We start from the raw sequence: 21,650 nt of genomic DNA on the forward strand, positions 1-21,650 counted from the left end.
AGTTGAAGAAAACTCAGAAACTAAAAAATCAAAAATTGCCACGTCCGCCGCCTGGCTGGAAGAAGATGACGTGAGCCGTGAGTTACACGGAGATATTTCCTTTTTTCTGGATCAAATTTGTTGACAGATATTGCCTCAATTTAATTATTTTATAAACGGACCGGTGCCATGTATTTTTGCCACCTTTAAGGATAAGATTTCCAAAGTACTCAACTGTCATATCTATTTATTTCTTTTTCAGGAAAATATATTCATATTATAAAGGGAATCATTTTCATGACAACGATACATTTATCATTTTAAAACATACATCATTATCATAAATAACACATGACATTCTAAATATGTGGATCAAAGTTTATGATCAAAATATATAATTTTAACGAATAATAGAATATTATAAGATAAAATTTACGACAAAGATATATCGTCGTCTATGAGTTTGAAATTGAGATCTGTTTTAATTAAATAGAAACAAATATCACTAAACTTAATTAATTAGTAAATAAATTTATTTACATAGTATAATTTTATGCTCTATATGAAAAATGTAAATAAATTTAATTAGATTATTATGCTACTCAAAATTACTATGGGGTAGTTTTTTTTCTTTTTCTAGTTTAGGAAAGAGGGTCATGATTTCATAATCTATTTTCTGAAAAATGATGGTTTCCTCGAAAGTTCAAACTAAAATAAATAATATTTTGGCGCTAATGAGAGCAGAGGCGCCAATGCGGGGACCACACGCCTTGAATCAGTAGCTTTCGCTTTCTGGCACTTATTAAGTGTAGTTTGAAAAATGACCGAACCAAACTCACGCTTTTCGTATTGGGTGGTCGGCCAGTTAGGACCAGCAAAGAAGGAAGAATCCCGTGGCTTTCCTCCCTCCTCTTGCAAATCCAGGACCACTTTCACCCACATTCACGTGGCTTACGCGCCCGCCACTCTACGCTCTTTCCCTTTCTTTCCAACGTTCTGTATTTTTGTTTTCTTTATCCAAGCAATATAGTAAGAAAATAAGGCAACACACCATACGAATGGCTATAGGTTGGAAGAGTGTGACGACAAGGTTGATATGTCATAGATTTTAGAGTATAGTATCACAATATAAATAGTTTTATAACACTACACAACGGTGTGACTATCTGATCGGAGAATTACTCCATATCGATCAGAAAATTCAAACTTTGTTTTTCTTTTTATTGCCAAAATCTAATCAAACATTGTTAAAAATATATGGGTACAGTCAAAATCGAGCACTGAAATAAAATAAAGGTGAAGCACATGCCAAATTTTTATTTGTTCTAATTAATTAATTAATTGAAGTCACCATCTTGGAATTCAACAACAAAACATAAAAATAATACCCCAAAAAAAACCATTCCACACGTTTTCTTCAGATTAACGAACGAAAAGAAAAACAAAATTTACAGCAAAAGTTGTAAAAGCTTTAACCGGGTTGTACAAAACAGTGAACAGGTCCATGGTATCATGTTGGATCCACTCAGGTTGTATAAGACTATGCAGATAGTAGATTTTGACCAATGTAACCAAATCACTACGCAACATCCTTAAACATAAATAATAATAATAATAATAATAATAATAATATCAAGTTGTAATGTATCTAACCATTGACTTATACCACAAATACTACGTTTATGATCTGTATATACCTAACCATTTTCGAATTTAAAAACACTCGCAGCTTCAACCGTTGGCCATTGGCCAAGCTGGAGCCCATGGTAGAAGCATATGCAACGGCACACTGGAACTAAAAATACTTTTTAAATATCAATCTGAAATCTCATCAAAGTTTCTCCCTTTCAGATAAGCTTATGGGCAATATAATAATAATCTTCACCTATCAAAGAGAAGCTAATGATTGAAAACAATGGACCTCAAAAGGGGGAAACCAATAATGCACAATAAAATAAGAACTTGGGATTTTTATTAAAAACTTTCGGGTTCTGCAACAACCAGCATATATCCAAATCATGCATTAATTAATGAAGACTATAAGTAAGTTGAATACACAGCACAGCAGTCAGCCCCTTTATAATTTGAGCTCAACTATGTATCTACTCTGTTTCTGGGTGTACATTGGCCTAAAAATGAACACAAAACTGGACAACAACCAAATGCATGTGGCAAACAGAGTATTATAATACTTTCATCTTGAGTGGGGGCAGAGGGAACACGAGGCATGTTATGGCCGAATCTAATTGGACCACTAAGGATTATCCAAATGTCCATCCACTCTTTTTTAAACAAGATCCTCTCTGATGATGATTCTGGAAAATACATAGAGACATCTAGGAAATAATAATGTAACTAAAAAAAAAAGAGATGCTGCAGACACAATTATTTTTCAATTTTCTTTTTATTCTGAATGTTCAATTCTTGTTTATTTGAGTGTTTGCACAATCATTACAGCTCATCTGTTTCAGAACTTGGAGTAGCAATTTTTCAAAGTGCACGAGAAAGCAAAGTATATGCTAAATGAAACTCATAACTGCATACAGAAGAAAAGCATAAATAATACAGTTTGCAGGCAGAGAGAAACTGAACCATGAAACAAGTTAATAGAGTTCCAATTAAACTGTCCCCAGAACAGACCCAACCATCAAAGCATTAGAAAGATATTCTTGTATTGTATGACCATTGAACTAAACTACCCTATAACAGAGCCTTAACCGATAGTTTGCGTATAAAGTTAAACGTGTCTGAATACATGAGTACTACAAGAAAGTATAACATTAGACCAACAGAAGAAGTAACTCTGTATTAGAAAAATGTTTTATTAAATGTAACAAGATGACATTACTCTGTGACGGTTCAACAGAAAAGATTAATTAACTACAAGGATTCTACTGAAAGTGGTTTTCAAAGAAAGAACTACTTTCCTTGTAAGCGTACTGAAATTAGTGTTTCTGGCTGAATTCAAAGGTACCTGTCGTCACCATGAAAGCTTTTACCGTTTCCGCAGCGGGCGCTGAAAAACAGACAATATAGTTAATAAACACTTACTAACTGTATGTCTTGTGGGGTATGTGTGTGTGATATTCCTTCATTAGAGGAGACTGGCGATCTCTTTGTTTGATGACAAAGCATGCATATCTTACAAACATAAAACACCTAAGATATCCAGGGCGAAATAATCAAAAGGAACTTCACAGTTGGAAAAATGTAACATTGTCACAATTGTTAATAGAACAAATTGTCACTACTGTAGTTCCACCTTCATTGACTTTATTAAGCAAAGAAAACCAAAGAGTATGGATCACAAAGGAACATATTTCTTGCGTGTGTTTTTGCTACATATCTTTTATAGATAAGATGGAGTAAGTAACTAAGATAAGTAACCAATTCAGGACCATTAGATCTCTTTTCTGCGCCAATATTTTAGTTATAGTTATGGGAGTGATTCACCTTCCACAATCCAACTAAGAAAAAAAATAAAAGAGTATCAAGGGCATAAGCACATACTCTTTGTATGTTATCAGTTGCTTGTGGCCGTCTGGCAGACATTGCCTCTGGATTTGGAACCAAATCTGGACTGCCATGCTTATAAAAGGACTGTAACGCTCTCCCAACAAATGGGCGAACAACATTCACTTCCATTGCAGATAGATTTTTGACCTGCAATTACAAATCAAATCAACTCAGGAACACCAATCAAAAAGGAAAAATACTGCATCAAAATACGGAAATGATAAATTCTACCGTTAAGTCCCATCATGCTGAAAAGGTTAGACAGAAAATTTTGTAAATCCTAATACTTTAATTTTTTTTTTCAAATCCCATCTTGACAATTCTCAGTACTATCAATTAGCTCATCCAAATGCACCATAAAGAAAGACACATACCTTCACTGCAGAAGAGCGAGCATCCTCGAATGATTCTAAACTACTTTCGACCTTAAGAAACCTCGCATCCCTTATGTCATTAATAAGAGACCTCACCTATTAGAAATAACTATAATAAGGCCATTGCAAAATACCAATGAATAGTTAGATATAGGTTGAAAGAATCTTCAACTCACCATATATAGGTCAGGAATGTCACCAGATGCACTATCATCAAGAAAAAAAGTTAGAGCTGATATCGACATACTTGTACAATAAAATATAGAATATGTACAATGTTCAGTACTTACTAATCAAAAAGAAGGCTTGAGATTTCAACATAATGGAAAGGCAGGACTTGAAATGCTGCCTGAGACTCCCGCTCCGCTTCCAAAATCTGAGTCAAGTTTTCTAGTGTCAAAACAAAATCATGAGTTCACTTAGACAAATGGAAATGAAATTTTTTTTTTTTTTTAAATAAACATATCAAATACGCATTGAGAACTAAAATGTATACAGAAGTAAAATGCTTTTGGCAATGATCAAAACCCAAAATCAGTCTGATATGGGTTACAGAGTTTAGTGCTTTTTGATTCTCAGAAGAGCTTTGTGAACTAATGCATTACATAGAAAATTATGAAACACCTATCATTTACACCCTCAACTTTTATAGTGGTTAGATGAAATCTAGGTAGTGATATTGTTATCACCCCTGATCATCCCTAATTCTCATGACTTCCTTAATTGCATAGCATCTGAATGAAACACCACCAACAATTCCAACAACTAATGTTGAGTGACTTTGGCAAGAGAGTCTCAATTGTTCAGTAAAGCATGACTAATTTGATCACATCTTGAAGTCTTATTTTTTGTAGAAGGATAAACCTAAAAACTCTTAACATATAACTGCTGATACTAAGACTCACATAAAGAATTCCAACAAAACACACAATACTCTATGGCAGCCAAAAGAAGCAAAACATATTTTGAATATTCCCCAGGAAAAGAGTAGTGTTAATGGAACCCATAATCAATCCAAAATCAATGCATAATAACTTTACTAGACCCAAACAATCTATTTCCTCGAAATTCTAGAATAATGGGTCGCAAACATGGAACCATAAATCAAACTAATGCTAAAGAAGCAAGACTCACCGACGGACATCCACTCTGGGGGTCGAATTGTACATTTCCCTCTCTTCTTCAGAGCAATTGCCAGCCACATCGGTACTTGGGTAGCCATTTGTGGGTAGAATGGACCAAAATCTCCCTGTAAATCATGATAAAAGTTACCCATCTGCATCAATCCACTTAAGCTGCGATATAAGAACCATGTACAAAGTGAAGAACATACACAGAGCATATTGAGAGGCTCCATTCTCATATTGGGGACGATCTCCACCATTTCATCTTCAGCCATAAACTCAACCTGAGCTTTTGAAATTTCAAATTAAATTCACAGAAATGAGCGAAATAGAAAACAAAACAACCAAATTAAGCCAAAATTTCAGATGAACACAGAGAGCTAAACCTCTTCTCCGGAAAATATAGAAACATTTGGATCAGATTGGCCGGCCATCCCTTGAATTATTCGGTCCGATTAAAATTTTACAGTAATATCAGCTCAATTTGAGTTGAATGAAGTCAAATAGGGTCAAAGATTGGGCCTATCTGCTGGAATTGCACAGACGTGTGTGTGATAAATGGCGGTGCATAATTGGTATTTGAGAGAAACCCTAATGTCTGGTGGCGGGAAAATCGATTTTTTCGTGCTTAATGGACTTTGAGTTTTGTTTTTCTTTTCAATAGTCGCTTTTGAAATTTTATTATCGACTGGCGTGTGCTGGCATGCCCCAAACCAAAATTTGGACTTTGGGTCGGGCCGAACTAATCTTGTCGGACTTCGAATGTTTTGAGCTGCGTTAAATCTTAAGGTTGTTGTTTAGATGAGGGGGTTGGAGAGGTGAAATAGGGTTAAAAAGGGAATTCAAAATCTCTGTTTTTTTTTAATTAAAAAAATCAGGTATAGCCGTGCGGCTATACTATTTATTTTTAAAAAAGCAGCTGCACATAGCCTAGGTGCCCACGTGAAAAAAGAGTACAGCCGTGCGGCTAGATATACTCTTTTTAAACAAGCATTGATAAAAACGGGATATGGCGGGGCGGCTGTACTGTTTTTTAAAAAGTGGACCCCATAGCGATTATGTGCCACATGTCAAAATAAGTGTAGCCAAGCGGCTATACTATTTTTATAAAAAAAAAAAATTGTTGTATAGCCGCACATCTAGACTATTTATTAAAAAGAAAACAAAGTAGCCGCACACCGCCTAAGCGCCTATATGTTAAAAAAAATAGTATAGCCGTGCAACGATACTATTTCTTAAGAAGGATTGCTGAAACTGAGTATAGCCGTGCGGCGGTACTATTTTTTAGACAAATAAAATCACCGAGTATAGCGGGGCGGCTGTACTTAAAAAAAAAAGAACCTCTATCGATTAGGAGCCATGTGTTAAAATAAGTATAGCCACACTGCGATATTATTTTTTAAAAAAAAAAATCATAGTTTAGCCACATGGCTATACTGTTTAAATACATTATCTTTAAATGGTATAGCTATCCGGCTATACTATTTAATAAAAAAACTAAACTAAGAAAAAAGCACATCCTAGTTACATTAGTTTATACTTCATAGATATTAATTTGCTAATTTCATCATATCCAAAGCAAATATTAATCAACCACTATATAATTTTTTAATATATATAATTTTTATTCAATAATATGTGAGAAAAACAAATCTCCTGCATTAAATTCTCAGTCAAAACGTAATCTCCTAGAATTGAATAGGTTACCCTTTGGCTACTCTATATGTAACATAGGCTATTCTGTTAATCAAACTCACAAAATGCATAGTTTGCATTTTCTCTGAGAGCTTTGTCGACAAAATACAACAATTAAATAAAATACATGAATTTAAAACTCGACGCATGCGTTTACTAGTAAGCATCACCCAAGCCAAGACCGGTTGATGTAACTAAACACAAAGGCATGTCCTAAAACAGAAAACCCCGCATGCGCATAGTGCAAAATTCAACGCATTACTTAAACAAAGAAGAAAAATAATTAACAAACATAATGTTGCACTATGAAATGTCAAGCGTGCACATTGTATGTGGGACGATTATACAAACAAAAGTAATGATACAAAGACTATACTTTCATTATAGTTACTTATAAATAAAATCTTTAGGAGGTCAACGGGGTATAATAGAGTAGAAAAAGTATTAATTTAAAAATTATTGGTATCAGGTTTGAACATCTATGAGTCTATGACATCTTAACAGTGAAATGTACAGTTGTGGGTTAAGTCAGTTAGTCGAAATAGTGAACCCCTCCCGGTACACCTAAATTCGATCCCCTCACCATACATTAGAGTAGTTTCTCGAACATTGCATTTATAAAAAAAAAGAAAAAAAAGAATGTTTTTTTGGCAATCTAATCAAAGAGAGAGTTAAACATGTTGCAAGCCCTTGGCCTAGGTTCGATGACCCGTGGCTTTATGTGCTTGGGCCGTGGCCCATATGAATTACTGTGCACTAAAATCCATGGACTGAGCTTCCCTTGGCTCCACCTAATCCGCTAAAAACCACCCACGTCTTGTGCCACACAGGAAGAAGAAAACCCGTGGGCCATCGCACTCACCTTTTTTCGACCACATCTCGATAGGCGAAAATGCCCCTCATCCATTAAGCATATTCCAGATTCTCCTGGGCCACAACCGTAAGTTCGCAGGAAAAAGTAGGCCATAGCACATAGAATCCACTAATAATAATACCCACTCTTGGGCACCAAGAAAAAGCCGCAGTTAAAAACCAGACCCGAAAAGCGAAAATCTCACACACACACACACACACTCTCTCTATCTTGCGATTTCGTGAATATCGAGATAAAAAAAATGGGCAGGAAGTTCTTCGTCGGCGGCAACTGGAAATGCGTGAGTATCCGATTCGCGATATCCTGTTTTCCTTTTTATATCCTGTTTTCCTTTTTATCTGTTTGGTTGCTGAGAAAACCATAGAAACTAATGGAAAAATCAGATTTCGAGTATTTTATTGCCGTCTTAATCAACCGATCTGTTTTATGTTTTTCGTTTTCTGTACCCTCAGCCACTTTTTGATCAACCAAACAGATCCTTGTGTTTTGTTTTCTGATTTGATTTGTGCTTTAAGTTTGATTGAACGAAGTGCTGATTTACTTAAATCTCAATCTGCGTGTAGAATGGAACCTTCGATGAGGTGAAGAAGATTGTGAAGATACTCAATGAGGGACAAGTGCCATCACAAGATGTTGTGGGTGAGTCTGTTCTTCTTCTGATTTGGATTTGATTTGCAAGTTTTTTTTTTCTGCTTCAGTGCTCTTGTTTATCTCTATGAGACTGCCTTCAAATCAAAATTTATGCCAATATTCCTGAACTTATGAGATTTACATATTTGTAATTCTTCTATAATGGGTAGTGATCTGTATGAGTTATGAAACTGTTAATTTGTTTTTTGGGTTGTTCTTATTGCAGAGGTTGTGGTGAGCCCACCATATGTGTTTCTTCCAGTGGTGAAGAGTTCGTTGAGGCCTGACTTTCATGTTGCGGCTCAAAACTGCTGGGTCAAGAAGGGTGGTGCCTTCACTGGTGAAGTTAGGTGTGTATGTTTATGATTTACAAGTATGTTTTATTGCGTCAAGATGTCGACATCTAGTTTCAAATTGATACATAGTAAAAAATATTATGTATATAACTGATATTTTGTAGAGTTAATGATTTAGGTACTGTGGTCAAACCCTTAATACTTTAGCAATATTACTGATAAAGGAAAGCTCAGAATATGAGGCTTCTGATCTGATAAAAAAAAGAATGCAACTACAACGAAAGCATAAATCTGCGAAGATGGTTTGTTTTAAACTGGTTGCGACAGGATCACAGGATTTAGTGAGCTAAATACATATAAGTGTATACATCGAATGTGCATTTTATGTCAATCTGGACTTTTCCCTTGTTAAGTTGATTTGTTGTGATATTCAGTGCTGAAATGCTGGTCAATCTGGAGGTTCCTTGGGTCATTCTTGGTCATTCTGAGAGAAGACTTATTTTAGGCGAATCCAATGAGGTACTCTCTCTCTCTCTCTCTCTCTCTCTCTCTCTCTCTCTCTCTCGATCAATTTATCATTAGCTATTGCTTAATAGTTTCTCATTCTGCACACATTTTGTTTCAGTTTGTTGCCGATAAGGTTGCATATGCACTAGCTCAAGGTTTGAAGGTGATTGCTTGTGTTGGTGAGACTCTTGAGCAGCGAGAATCTGGCTCGACCGTGGAGGTTGTGGCTGCACAAACCAAGGCCATTGCAGGTGCTTTTCAAAATTCCAAGTTCTTGCTTACTGTTAGTGTGAAAGAATGTTTGTTGAGTGTTGTGTAACTGGATTAATTACTTTATGTACTTATTTAAAAGATGTTTTTTTCACTGCAGCAAAAGTGTCAGATTGGACCAATGTTGTGTTGGCCTATGAGCCCGTGTGGGCCATTGGAACTGGCAAAGTTGCATCTCCAGCTCAGGCTCAGGAAGTAAGTCATGCCTTTCTGATTCTCTGGATATGGTTTTTTGGTTTTATTTGCTTTAGTTTGAACTGAGAGCTCTTTGTGTATTATATTTAATGTTGAGCAAGATGAAGAATGTTATAATTGGTAAAGTGAAATGAGGATAATTGATGGAAAACAATGGAGAGCAATTCTAAGGATTTTCTGTCTTCAAGATTTCCTAAAACTAAAGTAAAATGAGCTTGAGTGAGCAATTCTTTCTGAATTGTCAACTACCCACCTTTTGTGGTTGGGGTTTCCTGGGTCATATACTCATTATGCATGCTAGTATGTATGTGTGTCTGTATGCATGTATGTTTATCTACATATTTCACCATGCCTGTGTTTCATACTAACTTTTCTCCACACAACAGGTGCATTTTGAATTGAGGAAATGGCTTCAAGCAAACGTAAGTCCTGAAGTTGCTGCAACAACCAGGATCATTTATGGAGGTATCTTTCTACATCTGTACCACCTCATTTTGTTGTTTATCTGCTTTTGGATCCTATCCTTTTCTCAATCTATATTTCTAGTTTCCTTATTTTGTTGACAAATAATTTTGAAGTAAGATTATCTATTTTTTGCTTGATGATGATGAGCTTTTTCTCCCCCTCCTGTTTGGGTTTTTTACTTTCCTTTTTTTCACAATCATCAACTTCGTTGTAATCAGAAATAGAGCGAGGCAGGAGGAATAAATGTCTATAGATACTAAATTACTAAGTTGTTACTTTCTGAAAAACTTTATAACTCCCACTAATGCAGCATTCTGACAATTTCCCGTGTCAATGTATACAAGAATGAGTTTGACAAAGGTAAATAATCAAGACTTATTATACAAGAATGAGTGCTTATTAAAAATTACTTTGACTTTGGGGTGAAAGATCGGATAGGACAAGGGTAGGCTGGCATGTGCCAACCTAAGGTCAACAATCCATCGAAATCATTTCAAATTATAAATATATGTTTCTCTTGCCAAGAATCTTGTGCCAATTTTGAGTGATCAATTTTTTGAAAGGAGTCCACTCAGTCTGCATGGTATTCTATTGACTAAAGTGCACGCTTTTCCTTTGTACATGAAGATAAGCAGGCCACTTATCTTTCTCCTCTGTTGGCTTTTACGTTACTTGGCTTAACTAAATACCTTTTGTCAGGGTCTGTCAATGGTGCAAACAGCAAAGAGCTGGCAGGTCAGCCCGATGTTGACGGATTTTTGGTTGGTGGAGCTTCTCTAAAGGTAATGATCATAGTTTATGCTCATGCTGATAATACGGCCGCTGTGATTTTCTGGTCAAAGAAAGTTTTATTATTAACCCTTATTTCTTACATGTGTGCCTCTGCGGCCTCTCTCCAGCCTGAGTTTATTGACATTATCAAGTCTGCGGAGGTGAAGAAAAGTGCCTAAAGCGTTGAACCCGATGAGAGTAGTGTGACTTTAGATCTCGTCTGGGAGGTAGAGAATCTATTCCGCACAATTTTACAGATACTCTTTTGAGGAAATAATTATGCTTTTTTTCCTCCTTTTTGTATTCCGATCAGCACCTGGATTTGGGTTTTTCTGTATTAATAAATTTTCTTAAGTGCCAAAGCTTTCAAGTATTTTCGGTCAAGAGTTCCGAATTTTCAATATATGGGATCAAAGAAAAGCAAAATCAGTGAAGCTTTGCATGAAAAGGAAAAGAAAAAACACCATAATGGGCTTGAGAGAGCCTTTTGTTCTACCCAGAAAGTACCCATCCAATAAAGCTTTATAATTCCATGCTGTTGGGCCAAAAGCCCAAGGTTGCTTATTCATACATCTTCGTATTCAATAAAGTTTCTCAAACTTATGACGACACGTATGAAAATTCACGTGTTATGATATGAATGAATTGGTATCATTACATGGTAGTTTGACGACATAGGTGAATGAATTGATAACGTTACATGTGACACGTGCTGGTGTCACAACCTCTCGGAAAGATTACTTTTACTCCCAACAATGAAGGAGCACCACATCATCCGTCATGATTGCCACCGACTCTGGTGCTCCCGAATATCTTTGTACAATATTTGGAGTTGACTCATGGGGCGCATATGATATGAGAGTGAAGCATTTACCATTCTCTCTGTCTTTTGTCGTTGCAACGAGCTTTCACAACAAGGATCGAAAAGAAAGACAAAGATTTGAATGTTGTAATTACATTGAGTGATGAAAGTGAGAAAAAAAAACAAAGTGGCATTTGCCATTGATGAAGGTCGGCGTGGCCTTCATTGACTTTTGTGAGTGCTTACTTTTCCTCTGTCCCTCTCAACCCTAAAGAAGATGGCTCATGGCAGGCCCCCCGTGAAGCCATTTGTCTTACGAGTTGCTCAATTAATATTCCACATGTCACCCCTTTTTTTCTTTTGTGCCAATTGCCTTGAAGAATATTAATATTAGATTAGATTAGCATGAGGGTCAAGGATTACCAAACATAAGCGACTTGAACCAAACTTTATAATCACAACATATATTTTAACATGTCTTTTGGACCCTTTGGAAAGCCAAACCTTCATGTTATATTTATTTGGGCTGGGAAAAGTCAAATAATGACTGGTCTTGTTGTGTTTTTTTCCTCCTTAAATTCGTTCATTTCCCACTAAGCCTGGAGCAAACTCCTTCAACCAATTGATTGTTTTCAAGGCTGCCATGGCTTTTGATGTCATCGAACGTTATTTTAGTCATGATGGCAGTAACATCTGTCCCTCTCTAATTGTAGAACATTATTCTTTATTAGAAACAAATATGTTTTTTATTTGCAACAATTCATCGGTTATTCTTGGTTACGTACGTGGATGAAACCCTGAAAGTATTTTATGATTATAGAGAAAAAACAAAATAAATAATTGACTGCCTCTTTCTATTTTCCACCCACTTGTTCTGACCTTACGAAATGGGGACTTTTGTATTTGTTAATTTCATTAACTTGTAGACTTTGCCGCATATGTGGATTATTAGCAAACTCTCTTTTATCTCTAATTAAATTTTAAATTAAAATTATAATTAAAGATATATAAAAATTAGAGGGAGAAAGAAGTTGCTGATGTCGGATAGTTAAGAAAGAGAAACAAGCTTCTGTCACATAGCTAAAAGAGAAGGTGAAAAAAGATATGAGACCAGCATATGTGTAAGATTTGCTTTTAATTTTTTTAATTTTGAACTAAGCTTATAACATATGTAGGTACTTTAAAAACAAAAAAATGGGGTTAGACGGGCACCCAACCTCCCCTATGCACAGAACTGCCCCTGAGTCCAGTGAAAAAGGGTCTTGACTAGCAAACAAGTGGTCTCATGTTCGAATTCTCATGACACTTTGATAGTGTATGTTAGAAATTCTCATTCTCTCGTAATTTAAACTATTGTTTATATTTAATAAATAAATGAAAAAATGCCCAAAACGCACAGCAGCGGTGAGGCCATGCAAAGCTGTCAAACGCATGATGAGTGAGGCAGACAAAGAGCACATAATCTGGATAAGCTTGAACAGTCTATTACAAATCTACAACTTGCAGATAAAGAAACTCAAATGGGGAGGCCAAGTCAACCCTTTCTCACTTTTTTCCTTCCCGAAGGTCTGATAAAAGAACTTTCCCAGAACCCAAACACCTCACATACCTCCAAATTTCCATGTTCAAAAGCAAATAGCATCCGCCTCTCTCTGATCAACCTTTCTTTGGTTGGTTCACTTTATAGTATTCAATTGGTGGGTTATGCATGCGGGTGACAGCTAGGTATTTGTAAAAAGGCCCGAGCATTCACACACATTCGGGACATCATCTTTGATTCACGGACCTTGCTCTGCTTTGCTTGCTCTGTTCAACTTGTTTACACTTGGGTTTCTATTTCTTCCTCCTCTTTGAGAGTTGGGTTTGGCAACAGGAGTTTTTGGGACGTTTTGTACTGATGGGTTCCTGCTTCAGTTCAAGAATCAAAGCTGACAGCCATCTTCATAATGGTAATTAAGTTTTAAGATTAATCAACTGTTTTCTGCTTTACTATGCTAATTAAAAGTTTGGGATTTTAATTAAATTTGGTTGGCTTTGATTAGTGAAACATGAAGAACTGGAATCTACAGCTGCTCTAGCTAAGCTTGCTGTTTTCTGTTTTGTTTCCAAGAAGAACATCATTTGGTTGGGATTTTTGTTTTGATATCTGCCTCTGAACCATTTGCTACTGTTCTATTGAATCCTGCTTCTGGGTTTATATGATTGTTACTGCTCGGATTGCTCATAAATAAGAAAGCTAAAGAAGAATAAGAAGAAAAACTCAAATTTTACTTCTAAGTAATGGTCACACACACTCAAGTTCAACTTTGAATATTCTATTTGTGTTCTGTTTTACTTTCTTCAATTGGAAATGATTGCCTCCCATTTTCTTTAGCGAAGTGGAGGGATATCAAGAGGTTAAGACCTTTTCAAACCAGTACCTTTCTCATTTGAATTTTGTATTATTCTGTAAGATTCATCCAATGGAGCTTGCAGTTAGGATCAATTTTAAATCAGATTTGCATGGACAAGCTGGTTTTTTTTACACCTGATTGTCATGTACTACACCACTTAGAAGGAGATTTGTATTCTTTTTTATATAAGACTGGTATCTGACGTGTCTAGGATTCTTTTGAGCATTATTTACAAGTTATATGGTATTTGACATGTCTAGGATTACATTCAAATAGCAAGGTGTCGTCTGTCTCGGTGCCTTCAACTCCTCGCACGGAGGGTGAGATCTTGCAGTCCTCCAATTTGAAGAGCTTTGCCTTTAATGAACTGAAAACAGCCACCAGGAACTTCCGTCCTGATAGTATGGTGGGTGAAGGTGGTTTTGGTTGTGTCTTTAAGGGGTGGGTTGATGAGAATTCATTGACAGCTGCCAAGCCTGGTACTGGCATGGTTATTGCTGTGAAAAGGCTCAACCAAGAAGGTCTCCAGGGTCACAAGGAATGGCTGGTGAGTGTCACTTCTATCCTTCGTTTGCTTACATGCACTTCTGCAATATCTTGTTGATTTGTTTTTGGTACCCTAATCCTAGCATTTGTTCATATTAGTTGAGCATGTTGCAACAAATATTTGAGAATCTTATATACATTGATGATCAGTTACTCAAAGACCCCCCAGAGGAATAGATGATAGTAGTTGGAAAAGCTAATATATTGAAACAATCTTAATGAATCTTGCTTCTTAACGTGTTACAAATAGATGATGTAACATGTAATATTTTCAGAGAATAATGTATTTACTTTGTGGCGCCTCTTGAACTCTAGACGGAAATTAACTACCTCGGGCAGCTACATCACGAAAATCTTGTGAGGTTGATTGGTTACTGCTTAGAGGATGACCACCGGATGTTGGTGTATGAATTTATGCCTCGCGGAAGCTTGGATAATCATCTATTTAGAAGTGAGTTATAAACTTCCTTCAGTGTTTAGCCATTTGATCTTTTAAACTAAGCAGTACCATTGATAAAGAGATCAAATATTTCAATATGAAGTATAATTAGGGACTTAAAAACTGTTGTTGGTGGAACAGGGGCTTCTTACTTTCAACCACTTTCGTGGAACCTTCGTATGAAGATTGCCCTTGGTGCTGCTAAGGGTCTAGCATTTCTTCACAGTGATGAGGCCAAAGTGATATATCGGGACTTTAAAACTGCTAATATCCTGCTTGATTCAGTAAGTGAAACATTTAACTGTTGAGTTTATGCTTCTAGAAGAGTTATGACAGACTTGCTCACACATCAATTTTTTTTTTTGAAAAATAACAGACCTACAATGCCAAACTTTCTGACTTTGGTCTCGCCAAGGATGGGCCAGCAGGTGATAGAAGCCATGTCTCAACCAGGATCATGGGGACATATGGGTATGCAGCTCCAGAGTACTTGGCCACAGGTAACTTTAGTTTTACAGGATCTTATGTACAACTTTAGTTTCACCAGTGCTGCCGTAGCCATGATATAAAAAAAAAAATGTTAAATATGATCAAGTATGCATGCTTCCTTCTGATCCTTGTTTCATTATTTTTGTTCTTTGAAGGTCATTTAACTGCCAAAAGTGATGTGTATAGTTTTGGGGTTGTTCTGCTCGAAATGTTGTCTGGCAGACGAGCTGTGGACAAAAACCGGCCATCTGGGGAACACAATTTAGTTGAATGGGCCAAGCCTTACCTTGCCAGCAAACGCAAAGTTCTCCAAATCTTTGACGCTCGTATTGAAGGCCAGTACTCTGTGGGTGGAGCTCTCAGAGCAGTTAACCTTGCAATTCGATGCTTAGCAGTAGAACCCAAGTTTAGGCTAAACATGAATGACGTAGTAAAAGCATTGGAGCAGCTTCAGGAACCTAGTGACATGGAGGGATCCGGTGTCTCTCAAAATGATCCTCGCCCGAATCCTCACGCCAATTCAAGCCATGTTCCCAAACATCGCAGGAATAGTACCAACGAGATCGACAATGCAACTCCTCCTCATCCCAAGGCATCTGTTCCCCGCAGCCATGCATGAGACATTCACCCTTCATTCATGCTTCACTATTATTTCCATTGGTTCAGAGGAAAATGGAGGGAAATTCAGGCCACGAGGGAGGGAGAAGAAATAGGAAGGGGAACGCGGATGGCATGTATATTGAAATTTGTATCTTGTAATGAGCATGTACTGCTACAGTTGGTTATATTGTATAGTTTTTTTGTTTAGTGAATGTCTTCATGGTTACTTTCCTCTGAAGCATATTTTCTTGGGAAATAGCTCAAAATACCACCCATTTTATAATTTTTTGTCAAAATACCACCCCTTTTCAAAATTTTTAAAACTACGATCTATAAATACATCTTTATTGTAAACTGATTGCACCCATATCACATTTTCAGAAATTGGTTCTCTCTCAACTCTCTTGGCTCTGTCTCTCTCTTCAGTCTGTCTCTGTCGCTGAGCTCTCTCCCTCGTGTAACTCTCTCTCCGACACAATCGTCTTTCTCCCTCAGCGGTGGCTGTTTATCCAAGCTTAACTCCACCGTTGACATCCACGAGGTACTGTTCATCTAACCCTCACCCATCTGGCAACAACAGGCACACTCCGTCACCTTCATTCATCACTCTGAAACGACGGCGTATCACAACTCATTCTCATGGTGCCGTACTTAAACTCCAGACCATCTCCTTCCTCCTCCCTCCTCCCTCCTCCTTCTTCTTCCATCTCCGCCAGTGCTGGTTCCCCAGTTTGATAGATTGAAGAAACAGTGTAAAGAGATAGATTGAACAAGTGTACAAGGAAATCGGATTTCTTCCATGGTAGCGTGCCGCCGATAACTTTGCAAGTAAAGTAATCAACTTTATTTATGGTTTTTTCCTCCATGGTTGCAGTAATGACGTCGTAATTGAATCGATTCTGTTATGATTTTGGTTAACTTATCTGAGGCTTTTGATTTACAAAACCAATGTCCTAAATGTTGCAGCTGCTGATGTGAAAACATATTTGTTGACTGCTATTAGTGGAGGCTTAAACCAGCAAAGAAGAGAGGTGAGTTTCTTGATTGAGTTGTAGCTGCATATTAATCCAGTAGACACCCATCTTAGTTTTCTTCCATTTGAGGCCTAACTTATCGTTCTAATATCTTCATTTAAGGCTTAAAGTACATTGTGGTTATGCATTCAGATTCCAAATGGCTTCTTTATTAGTCTAATTTTGATTTGTTATTTAGTTTAGGCATCTGGTTATAAGTAGATCATTTATAGGACTTGTTGATAGGACTTTGTAACTTTTTCATTCCATGAGTGATAAGACTGGTTTGTTATCATGCACGTTTTTTCTGCTGATTCAGCATCTTGTGCTTCTTTCTTGATTCTGTTACAGATAACTGATGCTCTTGTTGCAGCTTATATCTTGAATGCTACTCTTCTTGTTCTCAAGCTGGGCCAGAAATTATTTTGGAAGGATTCCAGGTCATTTTCACCATATCACAGATACAAAACTACTATGAAGGTCCATGTAAGAAAAACTGTCTGTGGATTAATATTCTTATTCGGGTATTTGGTGCAGCAACTTTGATGAAATCTTTGATGTAGACTGGTTTATATCATCTCTATCAAAAGATGTTGAAATCATTAAACAGCTTCCAACAAAGGGAGGAAAATCAATGAGTCCATATAGCATGCGTGTCCCAAGGAAGGGCAATGCAAAATGCTACCAGAATCGTTTAGTGCCTGTTCTTAATAAAAAATATTGTCTTTCAGGAGAACCTACCACATTTTTGTAAAGAATTTGTTAATTATCATATGCTGGTGTATATAACCGAGGAAGAAAAATTTCCAGTCTTGAATGAGTGCCTTTTGGGATATATAGAATTTACAGTTGTTTGTTATGCTTTCTAATGTGAAGGGTGTTCAGCTCACAAAGTTTGATTACAGGCTTTCAAATAAATTGGATTCAAATTTATAAAAACTTAGGTGTAGAGCAAATTATCATGCCTTGAAGTTTAATGACCTTATTAATGAAATGGGGAAAACGTTGGTTGACCGAATGAGGATGAAAAGCAAGCATTTCATTGCCCTGCATTTGAGGTAAATTGCAAATAAATAAAAAATTATCTGCTTGAGTATTTTTTTTTTCCCAAAAGATACATCTGTTAGGTACTCACTATAACCCAAGTTTCTTGATGTTCCTATCTTATGGTTCTGTGTTTAAAATCTTAATGCAATTGGCATTTGATTTATGCGAAACGTGCGCAGAGCTAAAATAAGAAAGAAACTCAAGGCTATTAAATTTCTTCTAATGGCCAAGATTAATGCAAATGCTTTTTGTACGTCTTTTTTATGTTCGATTTGTATAATCATAAACTTATCGGTATTCATATTGTTTGCTTCAATAACTTTTGGCTCTTTATTGAAGTCGGAATGTGTTCTGTATATTAACCAGGAAAGTTATTGAATATTCGACTAATGTTATTATACTTAATACCATGTTCATATTGTATGGAAATATTATCGAACGTGTTACTGCATTATTTTTCTTAGTAGAAAACTTGCTTCCTGAAAGGTTTGATTTCGCGGGTGATTAGGCTTGTCGCTTTCAATCTTGGCTATCTTCCTGGGGGTGACAAAACAATTATCAGAGTCAGAAACAACACTGAAGAAGGCATTAGAAGTTGCAAAAAGTATCGTGGTGCCTGGAGGTCTTGGTTTATGTGGGGCATCCTGGTGGATGGTAACAGTTCTGTTCTCAAATTTTATTTTTATTCACTCTGTATGCTAGTTTGTGCTCCCTGGTTTTTATTATGTTCATTATGCAGGTTGAGCAAAACCTATAACAATGGCTTGAGTAATTTTCGTTTAAGATACTAGAATAAATAAATAGATAAAGTTGGATAGTTAGGCCACTATAAGCTCAATTAAGTTCCTCCCAAACTACGCCTGAAATATTTTGCTTCTTATTATTAACAAAGGAATAGTTCCTTTGTAGCTAAAAACAATGAGTATGTTATAGCATGGGAAAATTGTTTTGCCCTATTTAATTTGAGTGTTTAGTGGGAGCATGACTTCTAAGGAACTTCTTGTGCAATGAAAGCAACAGTTGGAAGCTTGCCTTTTCATTCAACCCCTTTTTATTTTATTTTATAAAGTCTGGTAGATGAAGCCATCATTTATGCTTCCCCTTCAGATTGGTTTGGAATTGGATTAAGATATACGTGGTTAGTTTTAGGTACTAGAGGAGTGGGATAGGCTATTTGGATTTTACGTTCTGGTCTTGCTCTGAAAGGAGAGAGGGGGAAGGGGAGAAGGAGAGAGAGATTGGAAGTCTTCTGTGACTAGTAAATTGGCAGTCTCGGACTCTTGTTAAGTTTGTGCATTTTCAGAATGAAGAATAATCTGTTTTTAGGCTCAAAACAAATAACGTGGATTGAATTCTAGGACACCGATGCTATTGTAGATCATAATAGAAGCTTTTTGCTCATGTTCCAGTCAGGGAAACAGAAGTGCAGTATCCAAGATTGTGCTTGATTCGTGAAATTGTTATTAATATTGATTTATGACATTGGTGATTGAGTTGGAGATTTCCCAATTGGACAATTCTTATTGCTTTGTTGATATGGATCCAATATGCTTTGTTTTGGCAAAAAGGGTCCTACTTAATGTACATTATTTGTTCTTTTAGACTTGATACGTATAAGTTTAGTTTTGTCATATGCTCCTGGCTTGCTTGTTCTAACTGTGGGCACACATAAGGCGGAAAACTTTACACGATGTCTTGAATGATGTCATTCAATAGTGACATGTTTTATATAATTTGTATCTCTGCTTTATAACTACATTTGATATTTGGGGTTATATTGCATGCAGGCAAGCAACCCTGACAAGGTACGAAGTGAATATAAATCATTCTCAGGGTAAAGTGCTGCCTAGTGTAAGAGTTTCAGATCCAGGTCTTCTACTTAAACCTGACGAACCAAATTTGGTATGAACTACATCTTTGAATCCCTGATTGCATCTTTGAGGCTAAAGCAGAAAAAATGCTAAACTACATACAGTTTAAAAAATAATAATAATAAAAAGTCGAGGCTTTATGAATTACTTGACTATTCTTTTTTTAATTAATTTTATACTTTTATACTTTTTGTGAAGTCTTTTTCTCTTTTTTTTTTTCAAAGTTCCCCTAACTTGGCACAGATGCATGTATGCACGTGTGTACTCAGAACACAAACTCCTTTATAACTCAAAAGAACGGTCGCAAACTCCTTACCGTATTGCAAGGGCTGAAATCTGGATGATATCAGCTTCTTTTTATTGTTGTTTTAAAGTGAGGTATGTATGGGTCTTATGAAATTTTTACAGAAATATATTGGAGGGCAAATAATTTTATTTTAGTTTTTTATTCCCAAATGATACCCAAAACATGTAAGCTTCACACTATGTTAATTTCTGCAGGATGGGAAAACATTGGACAATGAGTTGGAGGTTGTTGAGGGAATGAAGCTATACAGGGGCTACATATCCCCTTATTTCATCACCAACCAGAACAATCAGAAATCTGTAAGTTTTAGTTTGACTCAGCGATAACTATGTCTTGAAACTGTTAGAGGGCTGCTTGTTAAAGTTAGCAGCACCTCAAGTCCCTTTTTGCTTGATGCTGATTATCTTCAAACTTGTGTATGTGCTGATAGAAATTGGAAAATCCTCTAATCATAATCCATGAGAAGAAAATCTTAAGTATTAATGATGTGGTTAAAGTATTGGAGTTGGTTTTGCAGGTTAGCATTTCTCTGGTTAGGTTCACTAGTTTCTTCGTTTTTACTATGAATTGGTTGACAAACTTTTGCTCCTTTTCATAAGCAAAGGTCTTTGCATTTTGTTATATATTTCAGAACCGAAGTTATAAAAGAAAATGGTTTTCCTCTTTGCTAATTGAGAATCATCTGCAGTTATGATTTCAGATCTATAGATAACCTGTTGTTGCTGATATTGCTACACGGGAGGAGAATAGAACAGCTTGGAAAATGTGCAAGAAGGGAGAGCTAACTCATACAACGAAGAACAAATTGATGAAGTTAAGATCAAATTAGTAGAATTTGTGAGCTCTCCATTATTTATAATTATAGGTAGGAAGTATGTATGTAATAGAGCAAAGATTGGTTGACTATGTAATAACAATTGAATTGTCAAGTTTTATGAAAGAAATAATTTTCGCTTCTCGGGATAGTATTGTTAGGGTTCGGTGGCAATTTATTTTCCATGTCTAAATTGTAGTATGTAATGGATGTGTGTGTATTGTATGTAGATTGACTTAATATTGCTGTCCTATTGATGTGTATTGTACTAATATTGCCTGTGTATTGTATACATATTGTATGCATATTGCCATCGTATTGCATGTATATTGTGATGTTATTGCTGTCATATTGCCATTATATTGCCCTAATATTGCCTCTCTAGTGTATGTATATTGACTACGGCTCATCAATGGGTTTACGGTTTGGGCCATACTTCATTCAAAAAGAAGACGATGAGGAGAAAGAAACAACGTGCCTTTCAAAAACAAGCAGTCAGGTGCATCATAATTGCATCGTAAGACATTGTAAGAAATTATTTTAAAAAATAATAACAACTAAAAAATAATTTACAAAAAAAGGAAGGTATGAATAAAGAGACAGAGAGCGAATAAGGGGAGAAGAAGACAGAAC

General features: G+C 36.2%; 3 protein-coding genes across 3 annotated transcripts; 2 read left to right on the forward strand and 1 right to left on the reverse strand.

The window, feature by feature from the left end:
- LOC18785302 (DNA replication complex GINS protein PSF2) lies at nt 2,635-5,629 on the reverse strand. Its single transcript, XM_007218464.2, has 8 exons — nt 5,380-5,629; nt 5,203-5,277; nt 5,004-5,118; nt 4,160-4,259; nt 4,046-4,076; nt 3,870-3,965; nt 3,490-3,642; nt 2,635-2,995 (listed from the first exon to the last, which is right to left on the reverse strand). Exons 1-8 carry the CDS (start codon nt 5,425-5,427, stop codon nt 2,975-2,977), a joined length of 639 nt encoding a protein of 212 aa, XP_007218526.2. The 5' UTR covers nt 5,428-5,629; the 3' UTR covers nt 2,635-2,974.
- LOC18785104 (triosephosphate isomerase, cytosolic) lies at nt 7,611-11,097 on the forward strand. The gene is made up of 9 exons (XM_007218778.2): nt 7,611-7,842; nt 8,126-8,201; nt 8,419-8,542; nt 8,923-9,007; nt 9,114-9,246; nt 9,366-9,460; nt 9,847-9,925; nt 10,625-10,707; nt 10,825-11,097. The coding sequence occupies exons 1-9, from the start codon at nt 7,804-7,806 to the stop codon at nt 10,873-10,875; spliced, it is 765 nt and encodes a 254-aa protein (XP_007218840.1). The 5' UTR covers nt 7,611-7,803; the 3' UTR covers nt 10,876-11,097.
- On the forward strand, nt 13,019-16,203 carry LOC18785398 (probable serine/threonine-protein kinase PBL9). Its single transcript, XM_020556175.1, has 6 exons — nt 13,019-13,447; nt 14,152-14,438; nt 14,753-14,888; nt 15,018-15,160; nt 15,253-15,376; nt 15,521-16,203. Exons 1-6 carry the CDS (start codon nt 13,396-13,398, stop codon nt 15,982-15,984), a joined length of 1,206 nt encoding a protein of 401 aa, XP_020411764.1. The 5' UTR covers nt 13,019-13,395; the 3' UTR covers nt 15,985-16,203.

The sequence above is a fragment of the Prunus persica genome, chromosome G2 (assembly GCF_000346465.2).
Source record: "Prunus persica cultivar Lovell chromosome G2, Prunus_persica_NCBIv2, whole genome shotgun sequence".
NCBI lineage: Eukaryota > Viridiplantae > Streptophyta > Magnoliopsida > Rosales > Rosaceae > Prunus > Prunus persica.